At 40.2% G+C, this 22,709-nt stretch overlaps 3 protein-coding genes across 5 annotated transcripts in view; all 3 read right to left on the bottom strand.

Annotated features, from left to right (window-relative positions):
• Positions 1–1,770: 1,770 nt before the first annotated feature.
• LOC120566381 (heterogeneous nuclear ribonucleoprotein A0-like) lies at positions 1,771–3,684 on the bottom strand. Its single transcript, XM_039812775.1, has one exon. It carries the CDS (start codon positions 3,331–3,333, stop codon positions 2,428–2,430), a length of 906 nt encoding a protein of 301 aa, XP_039668709.1. The 5' UTR covers positions 3,334–3,684; the 3' UTR covers positions 1,771–2,427.
• A 2,094-nt stretch (positions 3,685–5,778) lies between these two features.
• On the bottom strand, positions 5,779–10,190 carry LOC120566380 (heterogeneous nuclear ribonucleoprotein A0-like). Its single transcript, XM_039812774.1, has one exon. The coding sequence runs from the start codon at positions 10,124–10,126 to the stop codon at positions 9,218–9,220; it is 909 nt and encodes a 302-aa protein (XP_039668708.1). The 5' UTR covers positions 10,127–10,190; the 3' UTR covers positions 5,779–9,217.
• A 1,511-nt stretch (positions 10,191–11,701) lies between these two features.
• Positions 11,702–22,709, bottom strand: part of maea (macrophage erythroblast attacher, E3 ubiquitin ligase) — a 99,610-nt gene continuing 88,602 nt past the window's right edge. For all 3 annotated transcript variants that reach the window (XM_039812771.1, XM_039812770.1, XM_039812772.1), the window contains exons 3-9: positions 20,628–20,831; positions 18,418–18,540; positions 17,565–17,641; positions 17,345–17,453; positions 14,391–14,524; positions 13,804–13,999; positions 11,702–13,642 (exon numbers count right to left, since the gene is read on the bottom strand). In XM_039812771.1, the coding sequence (XP_039668705.1) occupies positions 13,547–13,642; positions 13,804–13,999; positions 14,391–14,524; positions 17,345–17,453; positions 17,565–17,641; positions 18,418–18,540; positions 20,628–20,831 (939 nt within the window). In that variant the 3' untranslated portion in view covers positions 11,702–13,546. The remainder of the gene's footprint in view (positions 13,643–13,803; positions 14,000–14,390; positions 14,525–17,344; positions 17,454–17,564; positions 17,642–18,417; positions 18,541–20,627; positions 20,832–22,709) is intronic.

The following is a 22,709-nucleotide window of genomic DNA, read 5'->3' as shown; positions in this document are numbered from 1 at the left end:
TATATTTAATTTTTGATCATTATCTTTATTGGATGCTCAAAGTTATACAGGCTACAACAATATACACTGGAGGTTGTGTGAGTAAGAGGATGCTGTCCAAGTTGGTAAGCATCCTGAACGTCTTCCACCCCCTCCACGACCACGACATGCTGGTTAAGAAAGGAGAGCATCTTCAGCCAGAGACTCATACCCCAAGATGTTCCACCGAGAGGCACACAAGGTCGTTGCTTCCGGTGGCGTTAAACCTTTTAATTCATCCCCACTCTGTTGCAGGATGGACATCCGTGGACTCACTCACTTACTGTAACTGGACTCACATTTTCATTCTTTACAATCTTTTTAACTTTGGCAAAGTGCAATTAATACCTTTTTGTATATATAAGTTATAACCTCCATTTTGCACACCCAATGCACATCCAATCGGCCCACTGTATGCACATTTAAAAGGCATACTTTTTTGTTTACTTCTTTTACTTATATTAGTACTTGTACGTGTTTTTGATATTTGATTGTGTTTTTGATGTTGATATTTGATTGATTCCCTTCACTATTCTTTGTTTGTATTTTTTAATTTCCCTCCAGGTATAAAAAATAATAATCTATCTGGAATTGCAATATAAAAACAAAGAAATAACTCATACACATAAATATGTTGATACATCTCATTCACAAGATCTTAAATTCCTAAAACAATAAAAATAAATACACACAAAAAAAAGATCTTAAATTCCTGCACATAAGGGACACTTTCAGTAAAGTTCTTGTATCCCAATGACCATGGGAAGATGGGATATTTATACGGGGTTGCATTTTCCTTTTATTGTAAATTTGATTTTTTTTAGTTTTTAGTTTCAAATGAAATAGGGCTGAAACTAATGATTATCTTAATTATCAAAGAATTTGCTAATTATTTTTCAGATTAATTGAAATCATCTGTGGAAATAAGGGCCCAATGGCAAATTTTGGCAAAGACCCTAGAGCAGCAACTGTAGTCTGGTCTCAGTTACATCAACAGGGTTTGATGCTACAATGAAAAAAAAAAAATGAAAGATGCATATGCATTATGTACAGCACTTTGAATTGTGATATAGAAAGGTGCTTTGCCTTGCTTAAATCAGACAGGAGCGTGATGACATGCTGCAGCAGTCATCACACACAGGCATACATACACCAACAAAAATCTATTAAATTAAATTTGGAAAGATGACATTTAGTTAGTAAGTGTTATGAATCAAGTGTAGTGATGTTTTCTTAAAAAGTATTACTGACTGCATGCAGGTGGGTTTATGAAGGTAAATTAAACATTTTTTCTGAAAACACTGTCCTCAGGTGAAACTGAAAAAATATATTTTTCCCTCACCTTGACTGAAACCAGTTTACAAAATGCAACTGGGTAATAAGCTTTATAAAAAAATAAAAATACATTTCAGACTGCATCCATGTGGATTGGCTTATTCGCTCATTGTATTGAAGGTCGCATGTAAATTATTCTCCAAAAACCTGGTATCAGAGGAGCAAGTCGGCTAAATGCACACAATCATTCTCCAAGTAAATAAAATGGCCGATGAACTGAAAATGCATGCATGTGCTGGCAAACACTCCACCTCCTGGTGGTAGCTTTGTGAAATCAATTCATAAGGTTACAAAAGGCAGATTATCCAAGTATTGGTGATGAAATGCATCAAGCTCCAAATACCACAGTGGTTATTTTTAATGCATTATCTGCTGAAATGCAACCCACACGATCTGAATTAAGACTGCGAGATTAGATAGATTTTCAAAACATTAAAAACTTTAATAAAAGCAGAATCAAACAGGGGTGAACTGAACACATGGATTTGAAAACAGTTTTAATCTAAACAAAAACCTGTAATGGGACGGGTGAAAAAAAAAAAATAATTTACAGATAACAAAACAGCCCGTGACATTTCTCCAAAAAATACTTTGTCACGAAAGTGTTTTAAATCAAGAAACTCAAGCAATCGAGTCCCATGCTGCCCGACACTGCCACCAACATTACTTAAAACCCTGAGTTCATGATGCAAAAATAACACACATCTGGCTAGTTTGCAAGACAAACAAACTCAATTCTGAGCTGGGAAGCAGTGACTGACATTGATTAACGTTACGGCTTTACAAATGGTTCAAAGCAAGTCTTTTCCCAACATAACAAAAGTACAATTCAATAATTCACAATTCTTAGTAGTAAAGTCCATAATGTGTGGAATAAGATGACAGATGGGGACCGGATGGGGGAGCCAGGGTCCAGAAGACAGTCTCATTCATTCCGTGTGGGTGATGGGCACTGCTCCCTTATCTGAACTCAAAGACCCCCCCCTCACCCGGACATGTGTGTGTGTGTGTGTAAATTCAAGTTCGCTGTAATCAGAATTTCCCCCATGGACATCACAAAACTGGAGGGAGCCCCTAATACCCACCACTGAATCCACCACCGCCCCGACCGTAACCGCCACCGCCGCCTCTGTTGTAAGGAGGCGCGCTCCTGTGAGCGTTGTAGGTGCCCTTCACTGCACCATAACTAGAGTGCTGCTGTCCGTAGCCATCCCCAAAGTCACCGTTACTGTATCCACCCCCCATCTGGTTGTCATATCCTCCCTCGTCGTATCCCCCGTACCCCCCGTATCCTCCTCCGTATCCTCCACCGCCGCCGCCGTTGTAACCCCCGCCATAGCCGCCTCCGTAATTACTGCCGTAGCCGCCTCCGTAGCCACCACCTCCTCTTCCGCCGCCATAGCTTTGCATCCCCCTTCCTCGACCTCTTCCGCGGCCACCGGTGGACATCTCCTGCTTGGTCAGAGCTTTCTTCACCTCCACTTTGTTCCCATTGATGACGTGGTACTTTGTCAGCACCGCTTTGGTGGCGGAGTCGGTGTCCTCGAAGAAGACAAAGCCGAAGCCCCTCTTCCTGCCGGTCTGCTTGTCAGAGATGATCTCGGCCTTCTCCACCACGCCGAACTGGGAGAAGTACTCGGTCAGGTTGTCCGCCTCGATGTGGTCTTTCACACCGCCGACAAAAATTTTCTTCACGTTGGCGAGGATGTCAGGGTTATTAGCATCCTCTCGTGCTATGGCCCTTTTCAATTCCACGTCGTGGCCTTCGACGACATGTGGCTTAGCCGCCATTGCAGCGTCGGCCTCCTCCGGTGTCGAGTAGGTGATAAACCCGAAACAGCGGGACCGGCCGAGCTGCTGGTTCATGACCACAACGCAGTCGTTGAGCGTGCCAAACTGTTCAAAATACTTGCGGACGCCATCTTCTGTGGTCTCCACGTTGAGGCCTCCGACAAAAAGCTTGCAAAGTTTGGTGGCCATGATTAAATTTCTTCTGAGGATGGTAAGCGGAGACCGTCCCTCTTCGTCTTCTTCAATGAGCAACGTCAGGGCGGGCCGTTTGGCTCACTTGCCACCGTAAGACGTTACCGTCGCTGATTGGTCACCTTGAAAAAAATCACCAGTCTCATTGGCTCACAAGCGTTTCACGTTGTTGCTGCCTTCGAGTGCTGTCGGGAATCTTAGATTCAATTGCTGAGGAGTAAGGAAAGTGTGGATTTCAACCTTTTGTGGTCGTTCGTTTTATTTTAGTACAATACAAAGCACATTAATAAAGCCATGTCCCGATTTATTAACCTATTCTTATATCACTGGTACTGTATAACCACCGAACACAGCATATATGATGCCTACTTAAATGTAACAGCCATCACTCTTTCATCATAGTTAATAAAGCACTGATGCTCTTAGATAGTAATTTTTTATGTAGTAATTTTACTATATGAGGAAAATGAAAATAATTTTAGAATTGAAAGTAGGGATTATATATTAACTTATTAATTATTTCAAATGCAATTTGAAGGGCATGCAAATTTTCTAATATATATGGTCTGGTGTGTTGCCTAGAAAATGGCATAATCTAACTAACATAATGGCTATTTATTTATTGCTTCAGGACAGAGAGACAGTAGTTGACTAGTGTGACATAGCAAAAATATACAAGGAAGAACAAACACTGAGCCAACAACAAATTATGCAGACCGTTTTGGTTTCTTTGAAGAACAGTGCTGACCCACTTTGGTGATTTTTGCTGTTCTTACAAAATATAAATGATTTACTGTATACTACTGTATATGTCTAACATGCTACTCTATGGCTGTGAACATTTTTCAAATATGGTCTTCATTGTGAGTTGAATGATCAGTGCTTAACATCTCAGATTTGTGCTTTTAAGTTGTAAAATACAGTTTAAACTACAGTTAAATTAGCTCAGAGATTGCTTTGATAAGTCAAGTCAATCTTATTTATATATTACAAATTTCCTTCAAGGGGCTTTACAACTTGTACAGCATACAACATCCTCTGTCCATAGACTGATTAAGAGAAATCTAAATTCCCCTAGGAGGAAACCTCAGGAAGAGTGACAGAGGAGGGATCCCTCTTCCAGGACAGATAAACAAAATGTTTACAGTGCTTCAATAACGTAACATCCTCTTCCTTTTTTATTTTACACAGGGAGAACTGGTCACACTGGTATTGAACCCATTGCAAAAATATAAAAAGCACTAACACACTAAGCCAACATAACAAACGATAAATAGTGCTGACCCACTTAGGTGATTTTTGCCTCAAAGGACTTTGAACAGTTTAGGTTAGCTGAAGTCAGTCTTTTCACAGTAAGTGAAACTTGTCTCAGCCCCTTTCCCCCAAAGTTGCTGGAAAAAGATGTGCTTCTCCAACATAGTTGAAAAGAATCCACAGCATGTTGCAACACGCCCCTGGTTTTGAGCCAGTACTAGCTGCTATAGCTGTTTTTCTGCACGAGGAAAGCTGCAGTGTCGGGTTTGGGGAGCTATCTGACTTTTAAACCAGGTCATGTTTTGTAATGTAGCCTAGCACCACACTCAGCTCCTTATATTTGAATGTGTTTGACTCCCAACTCAAATTCTACAATCTTAAAGGTTACCCTGTGGAGTTTCAGACTTCTAGCAGGCTATGGAGCTAGGGCTGCACAATGTGAGGAAAATATCTAATAGCGATTATTTTGACCGATATTGCGATATGATGCACGATATTGGAGGGAATGATCATTTTGGTGATTTTTGGGAGGATCTGTACCAAAAAAAAAATTCTTTAGTCTGTAGGACTACTCTGCAGCACCACAATACTTAATTAAGAATGGTTTGACACGTATTTTGCCTTTAACAAATATTGCACCCCGTGCGATTTGGATATTGCACTAGTCCATATTGAGATTCCGATGAAATTGCGATTAATTGTGCAACCCTATATGGAGCATGTGTGTCCCAGTTGATATCCCATGTAATATCCATTCCCGCTAATTATTTTACACTGTACCACTGACCTACAGGTGAGCCAGTGAACAATGCAGGATTTAAAATACAAAAATATCTTTGAGCTTTGAAATGCACTTAAACACATGTTAGACCTCCAGGATACACACAGTGCTTTTTGGTGACCAATACTGAATGTAAACATAACTTTTGTTTGTTTACATGTAAACTCCACGGGGCTCCTTTAAAATTGTCAAAATACTTATGCATATATACATAGGTGACACCCATCACAAAATTATGGTTAAAAATCCTTTGGTTTCACTCAAAACACAAACTTCCTCATCTCTGCAACTGTCATATCAGTGTGACCACCAATTCAAAACCTTATTTCAACTCCTTCATGACAGGTATCACTAGGGGAGACACGCAACCAAATTATACTCTATGTAAATAAGTAACATAACAAGTCTCAGTGTATAAAAATATATAATTTATTGTAGATTTATAAAAGCACGGCCAACATAACAGAGGCTCTCTTTTCCTATGGGATGATCAGAAATCGTCAAGCACCAGTATCCTATAAAAAGGTAAGAGAACAAAAGTAAAATTTTCACTCCACTCCCCACAACAGCATCACTTAAACCGTATGTTTGTCACACATGACATAGCAAGTTAGGTGCTACTGGTGCTCCTGAGTTGTCACAGTACATCAGACAGGATTTAAAAATGCCCTTCCTCCAATTTCATAAAACAAAGGGGTACTTTTGGTATGTGTTGAGGGTTGGCTTGTTTCTTCATATCCTTCCAGCAAAGACATGAAGTAAACATTCAAATTTTCTCTAATTGCAGTGGTTGTTCTTACAATCAAGGCCCCAATGCTAAATCCAGGAAGCAAGTCAAGGTTAATCTGTCAGATGTATTGTTTGTTCATCATGCAACCAACAATGCATGGTCAGCAGACTTAAAGACTTTAGACCATATTACTTCAAGCATACAATGGTCTACTGAAATTAAAAGAAAAAAAAATGCTGCACCTCTCCTGAAAATTTCACAACATATACAATAAATTCTGTAATACAATAAAGGCCAAGGTTGGCATGTACACCCCCAGAGCCTATTGAATGCAATTATAAGTTTGTGGATTAAAGGACTATTGCAAAAGATGCAATATTGCCCAACTTCTGACCAGTATGATAAACCTTGTTCACCTAGCAACTTACATATATTCAGCAACACCTCGTGTTTTCTTCAGGTGCAGAAGTGCATTGTAATAAAGTAAACTCCATAAAAGTTTAAAGCCTTTAGTCCATTTCTAGTTAGTTTACAGGCACTGCATCAAGCTGCAAAGGTGAACTGAAATCTGCATGGATCCTGTCAGCCAATAAAATTAAAAAAATAAAAGTATGTCTAGTATAGTTTGAATCTCCCCCCCCCCTCCTATTTAATGGTAGAGTATAAGCAGTACATATCACACTCAATGTTAAATAACATTTCAACCTGAAGGTGTGGTCTTGTGAGGTTTACATGCAATATCTTGCACATCAAGGACTACTTCCTGATTAAGTTACTGTACGACACGTGGGGTTGTGTAAGCATGTGACTTTCCACCATTGATCTTGGTCTTGAAACATCTGCAGACAAATGTTCATCAACACAAGCATGTTAAACCTCAAAGCTCGGTTATATTGTTTCTGTGGGGCCACATTCCACAGAAAGAAAAAGTTCAGGTATTTGGAAAACTACAATAGTGCCAAGCTCACACTCACAACCTGTTTAAAATTTTAACTAAAACTTGTAGACTTTTAAAATACCCAAACAAGACCAACATTGTAATCAAACATTTTATTTTGAATCCCACAGTGCCCAAAGTGCAAATTCTCCCAGGTCATCATCAGCATCAGATTAAGAGGTCTTAATAAATCTGAGGTCAAAAGGGGATTAAAAGATTAATAGAACACTTACAAATAAAATTGTTTTTATGACTTAGTTTAATAATACTTGCCTGTAAAAGTCTTTAATCAAGGACACAATCACTCCAATATAGCACTTTGCAGATCCATTATTAATAGTCAGTGCTGGTCATTGGGAAGAGAACATTTACAATTGCACTGGGACACTGTGTAATCAAAATTACCCTAAACTTTACAACCCACATCTTCAATAAAACCTTTAGAATAAAACTCATGTTAGACTCTTCAAAATGCATTTAGACCACACTGGGGAATCCTTGTGAAAACTGACTTCACCTGAGGGGGAGAAGGCACAACCACTCTCCGGTCCCCCAGTCGTGGAGAAACACACCCCATCGTTTTCAGGGTGATGTCCTCGTGCCCAGGTTACCGTAGCAACCTGGAGGAGATGGGGAGAGAAGCAGAGTGAGAAACTAGACCAAGCAAGGTTTTCTGGAAGAGACACCAATTTACTCGTTCCATTATTTCATTTAATGGTGGAACAAAATTTGGGTCCCCTTCCACCCACTTTAAGTTCATTAAAGACCAAATTAAGTAACCCCTCCCCATTTTGTTTGTATTTAATATTAGCTATATAAGACGCATTGAGCTATGATTAAAGTGTCAGTTTAAAATTAAACTAAAAGGCACACTTGTGCACCATCTCAAATATATTCCATACATGGTTGACCAACACAGAGTGAAGACAGGTTGATTTACATACCTAGTTTGCTGGATGTGGATATCCTAAAGAGATATTTCAGACTCCTATCACAATCGACCCCAGGTAATCAACAGGGTCCTGATGTATCCTATAAACAAACTGCTACGGCTATTATGGCTGGGATAGCATACTGGAATACGAGTAAGAACACCTAATAGGAAGTAGGAATAATCAGATAAATATCAGAGCCCTCATGCCCACAAGTTGATATGTATTCAAATGTCAAAAAAGAAAAAAAATATTTAAAAGTCATATTAGCAATGTCTAAAAACCACATAATTTTAAAAACAAGGTCAAACCCTACAAAGCCTACATGCATTGGCTGTGGGTAACCATTCTGTAACCATTTCACCCACCTGAGTGTAAGGGAATAAACTGTGGGAAAGATGCCATGTAACTAAAGATGATGTCACTTATAAAACCTGTGGATAAACTTGAGGAAGCCTGGTTAAATAAGTAAAATAAACTAAGCTAAGTGGTATAACGTTTTATTTAAAATGAACATACATAAGCATACCAAAGTGTTTAACAGTAGGTTTTGTTCTCCAGACATGAAAGTATACAATATACATTAGATATTGCTACAGGGAATGAAAAATGAACAATATTTAGACTGAAACTATTACTATGCGTAAGGAGAGTTTGGGTACAGTATGGGGGAGGAAACAAGGAAACTGGATCCTGCAGTATCACGTTCCCGCCTTTGCTGAATGACTCAAGTAGATAATCATACAAGTTGATGTTATATGACAAGCTATGAAACCACAAAACATGCTTTCTCATCCTCATACATTGAAATCACACGAAGTTTACTCCAGGAAACAAAATCTAATTGCTTAAAATGCAAAATATTAGGATAATCAGCAAAACAATCCTACATCGAAATTTGCAAAACAACGAGTGAACGCAAATAAAAAATATTCAACTCTAAACCACAACTACACGCGTTGGCGTGGGTACATAAAAAAAGGGATCACTGTATGTTTTATTCTTCATTTTTAACGTGTCCTAGTTGAACGGCAACAGCTGCTCGTTATTATCAGGTTTGTTGGGAAGTGACCTTCCTACCTGTTTGGGGTTTGAGGTCTGAAGGTTAGGGGGTCTCTGTGTCCGTATCTCTGCCATTGTTGGATTTCACGGCAGACGCCCCGTTACTGAATTTGATTTTGGCGTCCAAATCCTGGCTGGAGGTAATTTATGGCAGGGGTGGGGGTGGTTCATTTGTGCAGACTCATTTAGTAGCCGCCGCCGTAGCCCCCCCTGGGGTAGCCCCCACCGCCGCCGCCTCTGGTGTAGGGAGCAGCGCTCCTTTGACCGCCGAAGGGTGGCACTTTCATGGGGCCGTAACCAGAAGAATGCTGGCCATACCCGCTGCCAAACTCGTTGTAGCCGTTTCCACCGCCGTAGCCACTTGTCTGCTCTCCGTAACCACCCCCATAAGGTCCGCCGTACCCTCCGTAGCCGCCACCGCCGCCGCCACCGTTGTAGCCTCCGCCATTTCCGTAGTTGTAGTTTCCGCCGTACTCCCTGCTGCCGTAGCCATTTTGATTTCCCCGCATGCCTCCTCTACCTCTGCCTCTCGGCGCCATGCCGGTTCTGTTGGCCGCCTGCATCTCCTGCTTGGTCAGGGCTTTCTTCACCTCAACTTTGTGTCCATTGACGGTATGAAACTTCACTACAACTGCTTTGTCGGCTGCGTCGTGATCGGTGAAGTAAACAAAGCCGAAGCCCCTCTTCTTTCCGGTCTCCTTCTCCGAGATGACTTCGGCCTTCTCGATTTGGCCGTACTGAGAGAAGTAGTCGCTCAGATGTTCCTCTTCGATATCGTCTTTCAGACCGCCAACGAAGATTTTCTTCACCTTTGCTAGGGCCTCTGGCTTGTTGGCGTCTTCTCTCGCCACGGCACGCTTCACCTCGACTGAGTTGCCGTCGACGGTGTGAGGCCTAGCCGCCATTGCTGCATCGGCCTCCTCAGGCGAGGAGTAGGTTACAAAGCCGAAACAGCGGGATCGCTGTAGCTGCTTGTTCACGACAACAACGCAGTCGGTAAGCGATCCGTACTGCTCAAAATGCTTGCGCAGGCCATCGTCGTCGGTGTCCACGTTTAGGCCCCCGACAAAAAGTTTGCAAAGCTGGTCAGACATTTTCGAATAACGACAGGCTGCTTCTTACTCAATGTGCGATAATCTCAAAATGGTGGTTGGTGGGATGAACGCAGCTGTATTTATACCCGACGCGAGTTTTTTTTTTCCAGGATGGTGAAGCAATGTCCCGCCCTACTCTGCCGTATGTTGCCTCTGATTGGTTTACTCTGACATTCTTACCCTGGTCCCAACCAATCCCAGTCCTCGTACCTAAACCTAACCAACCCAACCAACAAAGGCAACGAGAACCAGCCAATCAGAGGGACAGTAGGGCGGGTCACGCCTTCGCTATCCTAGAAAAAAATTGGCGCTGTGACGACAGATTAGTTTAAAAAATCGGTAACACCTCTTCCGGTCCGCTACTCTTTGTGTTGTGGGACAAAAGACATCTGCTATTATGTTTAAAACGTATAAAACGACCGTATGAAAAGTGAATTTAGATATAGAATATAAGTATGAAATACTAAAGACAATCATTAAAAAAATACGTTGTAGTATTATGAGTCGCGGTATCGTTGCAGGACGGTTTCAGTGTCATTAAAAAAAATGCATCGATCAAATGCAGTCGTTCTGATATTTATACATCAATAATGATACATTAAAGCTACATTTTGGAATGGCAAGATCAGCGACTTTCTTTCTGCATACTGCTTTCTTCTGATTTTGGTCCAGAAATAACGCTTACAAATCGTAATTAACAAAACAAATTACTATGTGGTCATGAGTAACGTTAGCCTACATGGGTATCAAGCCAAAACCACATTTTCAGCCAAAAATAAATTTTAAAAATACCGTCTCCTGTGTGAATAAAGTTTAAAAGCTGAGGCAGTGCATTTATGATTGTATATAAGGCATTGAGACATGGGTGCTGATATCAGTATATCTCACAAAGAGTTAATTTCATCATAATTATCAGTAACATCAGCTTGGTTAGTGCAAGAAGTGGTTTCATTCAGAAATTGAAGTAGAGGTTTACAGCAGTGAGTTAAAAGGCAACATAAAAACATCTGTGAATTCATCATTACACCACTTTGGTGTTTAAAATTAGATCTATTCTCATAAAACAAAAAAATCAATAGTCGATTAGTCTTTTAATAGAATAGTCAAAAGACAATTGTCATTTTTTTTTTGATAACCAACCAAAGGTTTAAGTAACAAACTGGTTCCAGCTTCCCAAATTTGAGGATTTTTAGCTGTGCTCTGTTTATTAGCACTGTAATTTGAATATTTTGTGGTTTTGGACTGTTGGGTCAAACTAAAATACAGTATTTTAAGATGTTGCATCAGGCTCTGGAAACTTGTATTGGGCGTACAGATAAGTGATCAACACTACCTTGTATTACCATCTGTAAGCATGCTTTTTACTGCTAGACGAAAAAATGCCCACACAGAACGCTGACCTCTTCAGACCATGGAGATGTAGTTTCAGGTGAAAGACACAACACTTGGTTGCATTTCCATGTCAACAGAATTGCATTGAATCGTTAATCTCACCACACCTACCGGGGTTTATGGTAATGCTGATGTTTGAGCCCACAGAGCAAAGTAGACATTACAAATAATGAAACACTGAAATCAAAGTTCACTAAGATCTTTATGAGGCATACTGCTCATGAAACAATCCCTTCATCTATTTCTACCAACACAAATACACAGGACAGTCTGTGTCTTTACAGATACAGTTCCAATCATTTATGGACACAAACGAGGCAACTTTTGGTTCGTCAATAAACAACAAATGGAAGAAATGATTGACTGCAAGACTGATCCAGTTTAACATAAAACTGCATTTTTGGATTGCTTAGTGTGGGTGTCTAGGGTTGTGCATTAGTTTTAACTGAAGTCCAGATTTGCGTACATCTTGTTCTGATCAAATTCCCAGTCCATCCATCCTTTACAGTAGATTTGTAAAGTCATAGAGGAGTCCTTTTTTTCAGATGACCAAAAGTTTTGAGTATGCAAGAAAAGGCAGGATTGTTCAACCAACAGCTTATTCAAGGTTTCGATCGTGCCTCTGAACACATTTTTCCAATAAAGGCAGGTATGTGCACAAAACTACATGTAATGTAGAAGCAGTTGGTGTACCTTTAGGCTACGTAAACCCTGTAGAGTGTTGGTGCCACGGGCAGCTTCAACATACACAGAGCACAAGACTGAAAAAAAGTCAGCAGTCTCGCTTTATTATCTTGTTCATTGTTGGAAAAATAGTTATAAATTTAAACTATTTGGGCAATGTTAAAATAACTAGCTTTAACTATAAACAGAACACATATCCTAAGTTCACTAAAAAGTTCTCTCTTTTAGCTAAAGAAAAAAAGGTTAAAGAGTTCTAAAAATGGCAAACCTCACACACAAAAAGGAAGACAATTTGTTTAATAAAAAAAGCACATCAGAGATGGTTGTCTTGTTTAAATATTGCGTAAATTTCATTATGGTAGAAAATACACCATAATCAATATTACGTTTGTGAAATAGATTCCTCAGAAATGAGAAGTTTTTACTGAACAACCAGTTAACTTGAGTATGTATACTGTGGGCTATATCAGGTTTACAACACCCAAGAAGAGACTTGTTCAGTTCACACAGCAATCATCGTCAAAGGTTAATCTTCGTTGTCGTTACTTGTCCCCCAAAACCACTGAATTTATACATGAGGATGATCAATTCCTATCTAATATTTACACTTGAAAAGGAGCCTATTGTGGCCCAAATCAAGCTCCGGTTTCACAACCAAGGGGGGATGAAATGCAAAAAGGTAGGCAGTTTAAAAGGAGGCATTTAACATATATCCCCCCCCCTAACAACCCACCAAAAAACTTTGCTGGACGACAAAGGATGTCAACAGCATGCATCACAGAATGAGATGTTACCACATAGGAGGCCAGCCATGTTGGTTTTGAAAAAGGCCCAAATCTTGAGTTAGTCCAGTTAATGGAGCGAGTTAACACAGTCCTGCCACATGTTATTTTAGTAACAAAGGAACACCACTAGTGAAAAGTCAAAGTAACCTCAACAAGTTTTTATTTGTTGTAATAAAATCAAATATCTACCTAGCAGTTTTTCACCCCCTCAGTCCTTTTCTTTAGTCTCTAAACTAAAGTGAGGGCCTTTAAAAAAAATGACAATGTTGAGAGTCCATGTGCTTGAATGGATCAGATCAATCAACTTCTTGTTCTCTAGCCACATCAGAAAAACTGTCTGAAAGGAGAGGATCTCCGTTTGTGTGATAGAATGGGAGAAGGGAAGGAAACTAGCGATCTTCAGCCGATCATGTATTGGGAGGGGGGATTGAGGGAAATGTCGGGTGTGTCTGTGGGAAGGAAAGGGCACTGGATCACAGCTCCACAGGTGGCTCTGAGTAGGCCGGCGCACAGGTAATGAACGACGGGCCATATTTGATCATGTTGATACTCTGAGTGATCACATGATGTAGACCTTCTCAGCCTGAGAGAAGTTGAAGACTTCTTTGGTTCTGGGACACACCACTTTGTCATCTTGGCGGATGGACAGAAGGGACTGGAAGAAAGAATAAGCACAGGATAATAAATTAGACAGAAAAACAAACATTTATATGATTTTTCTTGCTTCCACACAGCATTTTAAAGTGTTTTGACAGAAATAGCTTTAGCTCATTATCTCTGTACTTTTGGATGTAGTTCATCTTGCAGTGTACTCACATTGTAGCCGTAGACATATCCATTAGGCAGCATCATTGGAGGGTTGTTTTCATTCATGACCTCCCCAGAGATCTTACAGACTAGTCTGGAGTTGGCGCAGTGGGCCATGGGTAGCGGTTGGGCCAACTTGTTAAGGGATTTACTGCACACTGGGCAGTCTGGGTTCTTAGAAGTACCGTCCTCCTTGTAGCACTGACTGGAACGGGCACAGAGGTTAAGGGAAATGGAGACATCAGTGGAAAGAATAATACACACAAAAAGGTTTTTAGGCTTAATAATTAGGCTAAGTTATGAAGCTTTTTATGTAGCCTTTCCACTTTCATTACACAACAACAAGGGCAAAGGGGGGAAAAAGTGATGTGTGATCAAGACCTCATTTGATCTACTTTAACTATAGCCAACTACACATGCCACTGAGATACAGGAACACTCCATTTTGTTCTTTGTTTAAATCTTATGTCAGTATTCACCATTTAGTTTCATTCACAATAAAAATAAAATCAACAAAAACTTAGAAAGATTGTCTGCGGAGATCAAATCAAAAGGTCACAAGCAATTCGTTATTGGAAATAAAATAGGTAGGATACGGTGTCTTGATAGCAGATAGACCGGCCTGCAGGGTGATAGTGAAGACAGAGTTGTTTCCCAGCTGGTGCAGTCTGTAGTTGTCATATCGGAACTGCTGGATCAGCATCTTCCAGCGGGCTGGATCCAAAAGATCCTGATGGAACAGAAATAACACGAGAGAGAGAGAGAGAGAGAGAGAGAGAGAGAGAGAGAGAGAGAGAGAGAGAGAGAGAAAAAAAAAAAAAAAAAAAAAAAAAAAAAAAAAAAAAAAAAAAAAAAAAAAAATTTACACTTAACAGCTCAATCAAGACAAACTTCAGACCCAATACTTTCTCCTCTTCTCAAACGTGTTATTTAATTTCCGAACCAACCAATGTTTATTCCCGATGAACACAATGTAAACTGCAACACACACCAGATAATAGCCCTGTAATCAGTGGTCTGTAGCCGGGATGTTCCAATCCCAGGAGCTAATAGTGATGCACATGCTGTTGTGTGTTTCCCTTGAGAGGTTGTTTCTCTGCTTCCCAAAGTGTTTTCACTACAAAGGCGTCCTACAAGTGTAATGTAAGTGCATTTTCTAAACTAAGTTACAGATGCAAGTTAATCCTTTTAATGGGCAGCTATGGTGGAAAAATTATTATTAAGCCTGGTTTTGTTCATATGTGACTGTTTTGTGAAACATGTGAATGTTTTCACGTGTGTAATTTGTAAAAAGGGATAGGAGGGCATTTGTTTCCAAAGATAAAATAAATAAATAAATAAATAAATAAATAAAACTGATGATAATTTTAAGCTATACATGTGAAGCCCAACAAACATGTTGGCAGAGGACAAAGATTATCTTCCTGCTTCTGTCACACTGGCACAACAAGTTGGCAAAAATGCTGTCACACTAGTTTGGCTTGTTAAAAAAAAAATAAAAATTTTTTTTTTTGGTTTTTTGGGGTGGGGGATTTAAAAAAAAAACAAAAGCCCCTACTCAAGGACAAGTAGCTGAAGAGGGAACGGAGTTCATTTTTTCAAGTTTTTTTAATTCGTGTGTTGTTTATTAATAATGAAAGGTTTGATGTCCGGTGATGATCGGTTATGTTCATGATTTATTAAGATGAGCACAGAATGTAAACATGATACGGTGTGTACCCACTGAAAACGACATAAGTGGGATGAGTTTAGCTCTATCATCTATGGCAGCCACCGTCAACTGGCGGCCCGCGGGCCACATCCGGCCAGCCAAAGCTTTCAGTCCAGCCCGTAGAAAAATCATGAATTGAAGTAAAGGCTGGACTACAATAGGCTGTTTGGAGCAGTTTGTGAACAGTGTTTTCTGTTGGAGATGGTAAGACTCTTTGGGGTGGACTTTGGGCATTTTCACTTTATAAACCTAGAACGTGCACAAAAAAAGATATATAACAATAAAGGAAAGGGAAAAAGCCAAAAAGCATAATATGAGCACTTTAAAAGAAAAAGAAAGAAAAATCATGAATTCAGAAAATGTGAAGAGGAAAAAATGCATTCTGGTATTTAGCATTTCAAGCATTTACAGCAGGTAACATTACACAGGTAGAGCACAAACCCAGCCCCCTGCATTTGCATCTCTATTCACATGTCGGGATTCTGTAAAGCGATGCCCTCGCTCCACATACACAGCTTAGCCGAGAAGTGTGTGCATTACAACACGCACTACCTGACTGGGAACGATACAGAGAGGATTACCAACAGCCGCTGGCGCAGATGAACTAACGCTAAGCTCATTACTCTAAGTAGGCCAAAATAAAACCTTTGTGAGTAAAAAGTCAATACTTAACAATCTACAGGCATAAACACGTAGGAAGCGATATTTCAATCTGCTCTGTCTGGGCAGTCCACTCTTGTCCACCGCGCTGTTTTACGCAAACAGCTCTACTCTGCAAATGGCAAACTTTTACAAACAAGCTAAAACAAAAGCTGTTGGTTTGTAGACCAACTGTTTGTCTTAGTTTGCCACGAATCTTGACATTTTGACAAATTCTTGTAAACATAACTGCTGGCTGAACAAACCATCCTCTCTGCTGGAGCGGTAAAAAAACTGATGCATGTGGCTACTTAACATGCACGTGAATGACGCTATCGTTATGTGGGCGTTCTTCATTGTTGATGATGATGCTGGTTGTATTGTGTTGCACCATCATTGTTTCACTGCAAATTAGGCATACATGACAAATGCATAACCTGCTTATCAGTCCATTCATCATTAAAGCTTGGGTTTTCCACATCAACTTTTCTCCTCAGCCACTTTGACAGTGACATTTTTACCTGACAACAGGCCTTTCTTTCTGCAGGCATTTTCCAGCAATCAGGACACTGCATACTACAACAACGTTTACATAAACACATACTTTAACCATCACTCCCCAATAAACTTCCTCGTAGTCTGAGATAATTTTGTAGTTCAAGAGCCAGTTATCATTATGGAGTTGCCATGTTTTTAAGGCGTTTGCTCACACTAATACCTGTAAAAAATATAGCATTAATTCAGTTAGAAAGTGAAAATATCAAACAAGAATAGGCATATTAGCTATAAATACATTTTGTTTGCTTTATTTGAAAGTCTGGCCCCCAGAGTGAAAAATGTAGTTGAGGACCCCTGATTTATAGCATTGGCATTCCCATGTGTGAAGTTTTTTACATTACATGTCATTTAGCTGACTTTAGCGACTTACAATTGCTATATATGTCAGAGGTTGCACACCTCTGGAGCAAGTGTCTTGCTCAGGGACACATTGGTTGATGTATCACAGTGGGAACTGACCCCAGATCTTCCACACCAAAGGCATGTGTCATATCCACTGCTCGATCACCACCAAGTTTTGCGTGAATTACTTTTAAAATGGTAGAAGCTCAGATGAGTATACCATAATATTGCACATACTGTGCCTGACCACACAACATCTCATACATGTACATATTTCTACTAGTAAAGACTAGGTTTTACCTTGTACGGGGAGATATGTGTATCTGATGGGAAGGCCAGCATGCCCATCACCTGCCGAACCTCGTCCAACTGTCCACCCTCCGCTTGGCTAAAATGCTTCCTTGCATGTCTGATATACACAGAGAGACACAAACAAGATCAGTGGGTGATACAATAATGGTTAAAATAAGGAAAAAGTTGAAGTTGGTGCAAGTTTTCAAGGTATAACAGTTCGTGTTACCTGACTGCATCCATGCGTTTGTTTTGTCTAATGAGCTCAATGAACTCCTGGATTCTCAGACTGAACTCAAGACAACTCTGCCAAAGAAACAGACAAACGATTCCAGTAAGTTTAAACCACTGAAGTGCTGCCAATTTCTCATGAACCTTGAGAGCAGAGAGAAAACTGATCCCTTTCCTACATATATCCTATCACTTTGGCTGGGAGCGGTTATAAATAACAGTTGGAACTAAAATGTATCTGCATTTGGCATTGAGCTGGAGCTAAACCAGACCAAATTTCACAAATGAGATGACTCATGATCATTTTAACAACCTTTTTTGTTTGTGAAGTGACCTCGGGTGTCATGAAAGGCGCTTTAAATAAAATGTATTATTATTAAATGCTCAAAAGAAAATCAAAGACATTTTTCGTAGCGTCAGCATCTCAAACTTTGACTAACCATATAAATATTCTGCCCTTTGAGAGACAACCTTGCACTTAATAAAGTATCAGCTAACCGGGAAACTTACTATGTCTTGGCAGAGGTCTACGCTCTACTGAGTACTTTCTGGTTTCATAGGACAATCTTAGGATTAACACTTTAACTTGCTGCCACAGCCAGAAGGGCAAAACGCCCAGGAAGACTTATTACATCTTAACAGGTCTGTTTCTGACCACAAACAGCTTTACATTGCTGATTCTTGTTTAGAAAGTGCAGAAATTTGCGACATACAAAACCAATTAGCATTTGTCCATATAATTCTGCTTGCTTGATATGCTTGACTTACACCTATTCAGTTATTTTGTTTGTTTGTCATGGGTATGGCTTTTAAGCCTATGAAGTAAAATCTGACTCTTGTAAATGAGCTACCTTCATCTTGCGGAGGCGGGACTTATTGTCATGGCACCAGGCTAGGCAAGTGGCCGTCTCCTGCCTCTCCAGAGACTCCTCCACCTCCTTAGCTGTGAGGAACATCTCAATGTTGACCAGATCCTAAAAATACAGGAGAGTGGATGCATTAATAGAGAAGAAAGGCATCATGAAAAAAGTTAAGCACAGTGTTCAACAAAAGATTTGATTCAGAAACAACTGGTAAAACAACTGATGGATTAACTAATTAAAAAGCCCAGTTTCAGGTATCAGAATGACAAGTCACAACACACACACATACATACACAATACATGTCTATTAAAGGGGTGATAGAATGATTATATAGGGTATTTTACACTGTTCCTTATGGTCTCCTAATGGGGTATGTAACATTGGTTGGGCTGAAAATGGCCTGGTTGATATTTTACTGGCCCTTATGCATCCCTGTGTTTTGGCCCTATTTGTAACAAGAGCTTTTCTTCCAAATATGGTATGGTCATGAATATTTAGATGAGCTGCGCGCTGATTGGTTGAGCGACTTGCCATACGCAGACATTAGAGGCCGCGCTGATTGGTTGAGGAAATCCCCAATACACATACATTAGAGAAGCGACAGAATCTCATTTTCCAGACACTGCAATGTTTCATTACCAAATTCACTTCTGAGACTTTTTGAGCGGGAAATCAACTATATAAAGCTGAAATATGGGCCATTTTACAAAAATGTATGGCTAATTGCAAATTTGGTAAGACGTGTCGGACTTTAGGAGCTCCACACAGTCTGACGAAAGCGGAAGCCTGCTGGCCACCATACCCAGCGAAAAACCCCTTTGTGGATACTGCACTCCGGGCTCCGCGGCCAGCTGCGGCATAACTCTAATATATTTACGGTTTGAATTTCGTCACCCACTTATATAACATCATTCCCCAATGTCTTATAAAGCTAACCGTTGTGTCCGATTTGATTTTAGCGTCTACGTACCGTGGCGTCTTTGTAGAACGAAGCAGCTGCTTGCTATATGTCCCATTCATTACAATGGGGAAATACCGCGCTACTAGCTACCACTGTCGCCATAACTAAATTATATTTACAGTTTGAATTTCGTCACTCCACTTATACAACATCATTCCCCAATGTCTTATAAAGCTAACCGTTGTGTCCGATTTGATTTTAAGGCATTTTTAGGAACATAAAGGCGTCTTTGTAGGACGAGCAGCTGCTTGCTATATGTCCCATTCATTACAATGGGGAAATATCGCAGCTTGCTCACTTTCACATAACTAAAGTATATTTACAGTTTGAATTTCGTCACGGCATGAATATTACTGGTTCCTCAAGGTCTTACAAAGCTTAGCTAACACTTGTCCGATTTCGGATTTCAATTGAATGTATTTTTGTGAATGTCAGAGTTAGGAGGAGGCTAGCTAGCTCTCATTGATGGACTCCATCTCACCGCGGCTCTAACAATGAGACTCGCGGACAAGAGGCATTTATTTCCCCGATTGTTTGTTTAAATAACTCAACACACATACCCATTATAAGATTAACTGGAACCTGCGGGCTGCAGTAAAAGATTGCGGGCGTATACAAGCTCGCTGACACTCCGGTCAGGGCGGGATGCGTAGCAACCCAGGCAGCACCAACACCGGCACTAAACTCCGACACACAGTCGGAGAAAATTTGCAATTAGCCATCCATTTTCGTAAAAGCGGCCCATATTTGAGCTTTATATGGTTGATTTCTCGCATAAAAAAGTTTCAGAAGTGAATTTTGTAATGGAATAGCAGAGATCTGCGTGACCTAGCTAGATTCAGAAGACTACCTGATCTCAGGTCAGTTGTGTAGCCTATGTAAATGTTGGGGCGTGACCGTTCTCTTAATACACCCATGGGCTGACAAAGGTTCCGGTTTTTGGGAGGTTGACGTCAACTTCCAGCTTTGTTGGGATTCGCCCGTTTTCAGCGGCAGTTTCAAAATATGAGATTTTCATAGTAAAAGGGGTGTCAATGGGATTTTGAGCTTCTATGTATGTCCTATTTACCCACCGAACTGTCGTTATTCAATTATGACAGGGTAAAATCGGTTTTGCATTCTATCACCCCTTTAAGTTAAACTGACAGTTTAACATTGTCACTGAGTTTTATCGCATATTCTCAGATGCAAATTACTATATGAACTCAAAGAGCTCCTGAGTCTCCAGACAGTTACCTCTATACCGCTCTGTCTGGCCAGTTTAACAGCTGTGTTGTAGTAGCCGCAGCGCAGCAAATGCTCCACCATCATTCGATCCATGCGTTTCTTCTTCCACAGGTTGACTGAGGCCGGCTGGTCGCTGCTGTGCTCCTTCAAGTGCTCGATGCGACGCTTACACAGTTTGGCACTCTCGTCTTCTGCTTGGATGGACTCCGCAGCCTACGCAGAGAGAGACAGAGACACAGAGAGAGAGAAAGAGAGACTAATCAAGATATTTGCAAAAAGCTCAATATGCATCATGTAAAACAGAAATACAAGTTCATATTGATGAATAAACAATTATTTCCTTAAAGTGCTCATATTATGCTCATTTTCAGGTTCATAATTGTATTTAGAGGTCGTACCAGAATAGGTTTATGTGGTTTAATTTTCAGAAAACACCATAGATTTGTTTGTTGTAGAATTGCTGCAGCTCCTCTTTTCACACTTCTGTACCATCTTTGATGGGAGTCGCACATGCGTAGTAAGTACTGCTAGCTTGTCAGAAGCAGAGTATGAGGCCGTGTCATGCTAGCAGCTAGGCGAGCATTATAACGTATGACGCACATTTGTCACGGAAGTAAAGGCTGGACTACAATAGAGCTGTTTGGAGCAGTTTGTGAACAGTGTTTTCTGTTGGAGATGGTAAGACCCTTTGGGGTGGACTTTGGGCATTTTCACTTTATAAACCTAGAACGTGCACAAAAAAAGATATATAACAAGAAAGGGAAAAAGCCAAAAAGCATAATATGAGCACTTTAAAAGAAAGAGCTCCCATTTTCTTATTTATGTGATACAGTGACCGAATCAAATTATAATATGTAATAAAGATTTTTAAACAGGAAAAAACACAGAACTTCTTATAAACCTTTTGCACTGCTGATAACTGCAAACCGATATTATAATCGGAGCCTGGCTGCCCTCACAGTGATGCCAGACTACAAGACGTTTCACATCATTTGAACATCATTGAGGACAGGCCAGACTAAACCGCTGCTTCCTGTTCTGTAGATAAACTCTTAGGTGACGGAGGTAAGTTGGGTGTCATTAACATAAAAAGGCAAGGGATACTGTTTATTTTCATTGTTGCATGAAACGTTCATATTAGAAAATGTTTTCTGAAGTGACATAGAAGTAAGTAAATGGTGACTATATCGTCCAGTACATGATTGCATTCCTATGTGCACTGGTCCATGCACACTAACGTTTTAGATTAGATTTCAAAATAGAATTGCATTGCTTTTTCTTCTCTCGGTATTTCCCTTTATTTAGGACTCAAGCTTAACTCTTACTTTCAGATTACAATCGTTGACTTTTAAACTACTTTTCTCTACACCAGTCAGACCAAGATTTGGCCCAACATATTTGGGAGGGAAATTACTCCCACACCCCTAGCACACCAGTGTAGTGTCTAGTGTGACCTAGCCTTCAATACAATGAATTCAGGGCTTATATGCCACAAAGTACCTGCTGGACAACATGTTGGTAAAAAAGAACCGCAAAGTGTGTTTTGATCCCTTGTTGTCTGTAGCTTTAGAAAGGCTTGATAGAAGAACCAGCCAGGCAGCATTTCTGAGCTGTGGCTCACAAACACATTCAACCAAGGCAACGGTTATGCCATTATAAAGAAACCACAGCCACAATAAAGTGCTTTTGCTAACAGGGGTGAGTAATGTGGCTTTTAACAGGCTCTAGCTGAAGGGAGATAAGATACTGCTGGTGGTGTAAGTACCAGGGTCAATACCAGTGCTTGTACTTTTTAAGGAAAGAGTAGGACAAATTTGAAATTTAAATGGATAATAGATTTTATTTTTATGTTGTATCTCCATCCACCCAAGGCCAGATTTTGAAAATGACCTCCAAAGTGGTTACAATTGAAAAACCTGGCTTTGAAGTGTAGTATCAACAGAGTAAACACTCAGACATGATTGTTGTGATAAACCTTCCACAAACATAGCTGCACTTTCCAGCTATGTTAATGTAATCACTAAAAACTAAAATAATGGAGGCAACACCTCTATTTATAAATTAGTTAATGAGTTAGAAATAAAAACACGC

This window comes from Perca fluviatilis, chromosome 10 (genome assembly GCF_010015445.1).
Source record: "Perca fluviatilis chromosome 10, GENO_Pfluv_1.0, whole genome shotgun sequence".
NCBI lineage: Eukaryota > Metazoa > Chordata > Actinopteri > Perciformes > Percidae > Perca > Perca fluviatilis.
The sequence above is the reverse complement of the archived record's forward strand: the minus strand, read 5'-3'. Positions and strand labels throughout refer to the sequence as shown.

Bases quoted from the DNA above. Each gene is read 5' to 3' on its own strand.
- LOC120566381 (XM_039812775.1), bottom strand. From the start codon at position 3,333: ATGGCCACCAAACTTTGCAAGCTTTTTGTCGGAGGCCTCAACGTGGAG.
- LOC120566380 (XM_039812774.1), bottom strand. From the start codon at position 10,126: ATGTCTGACCAGCTTTGCAAACTTTTTGTCGGGGGCCTAAACGTGGAC.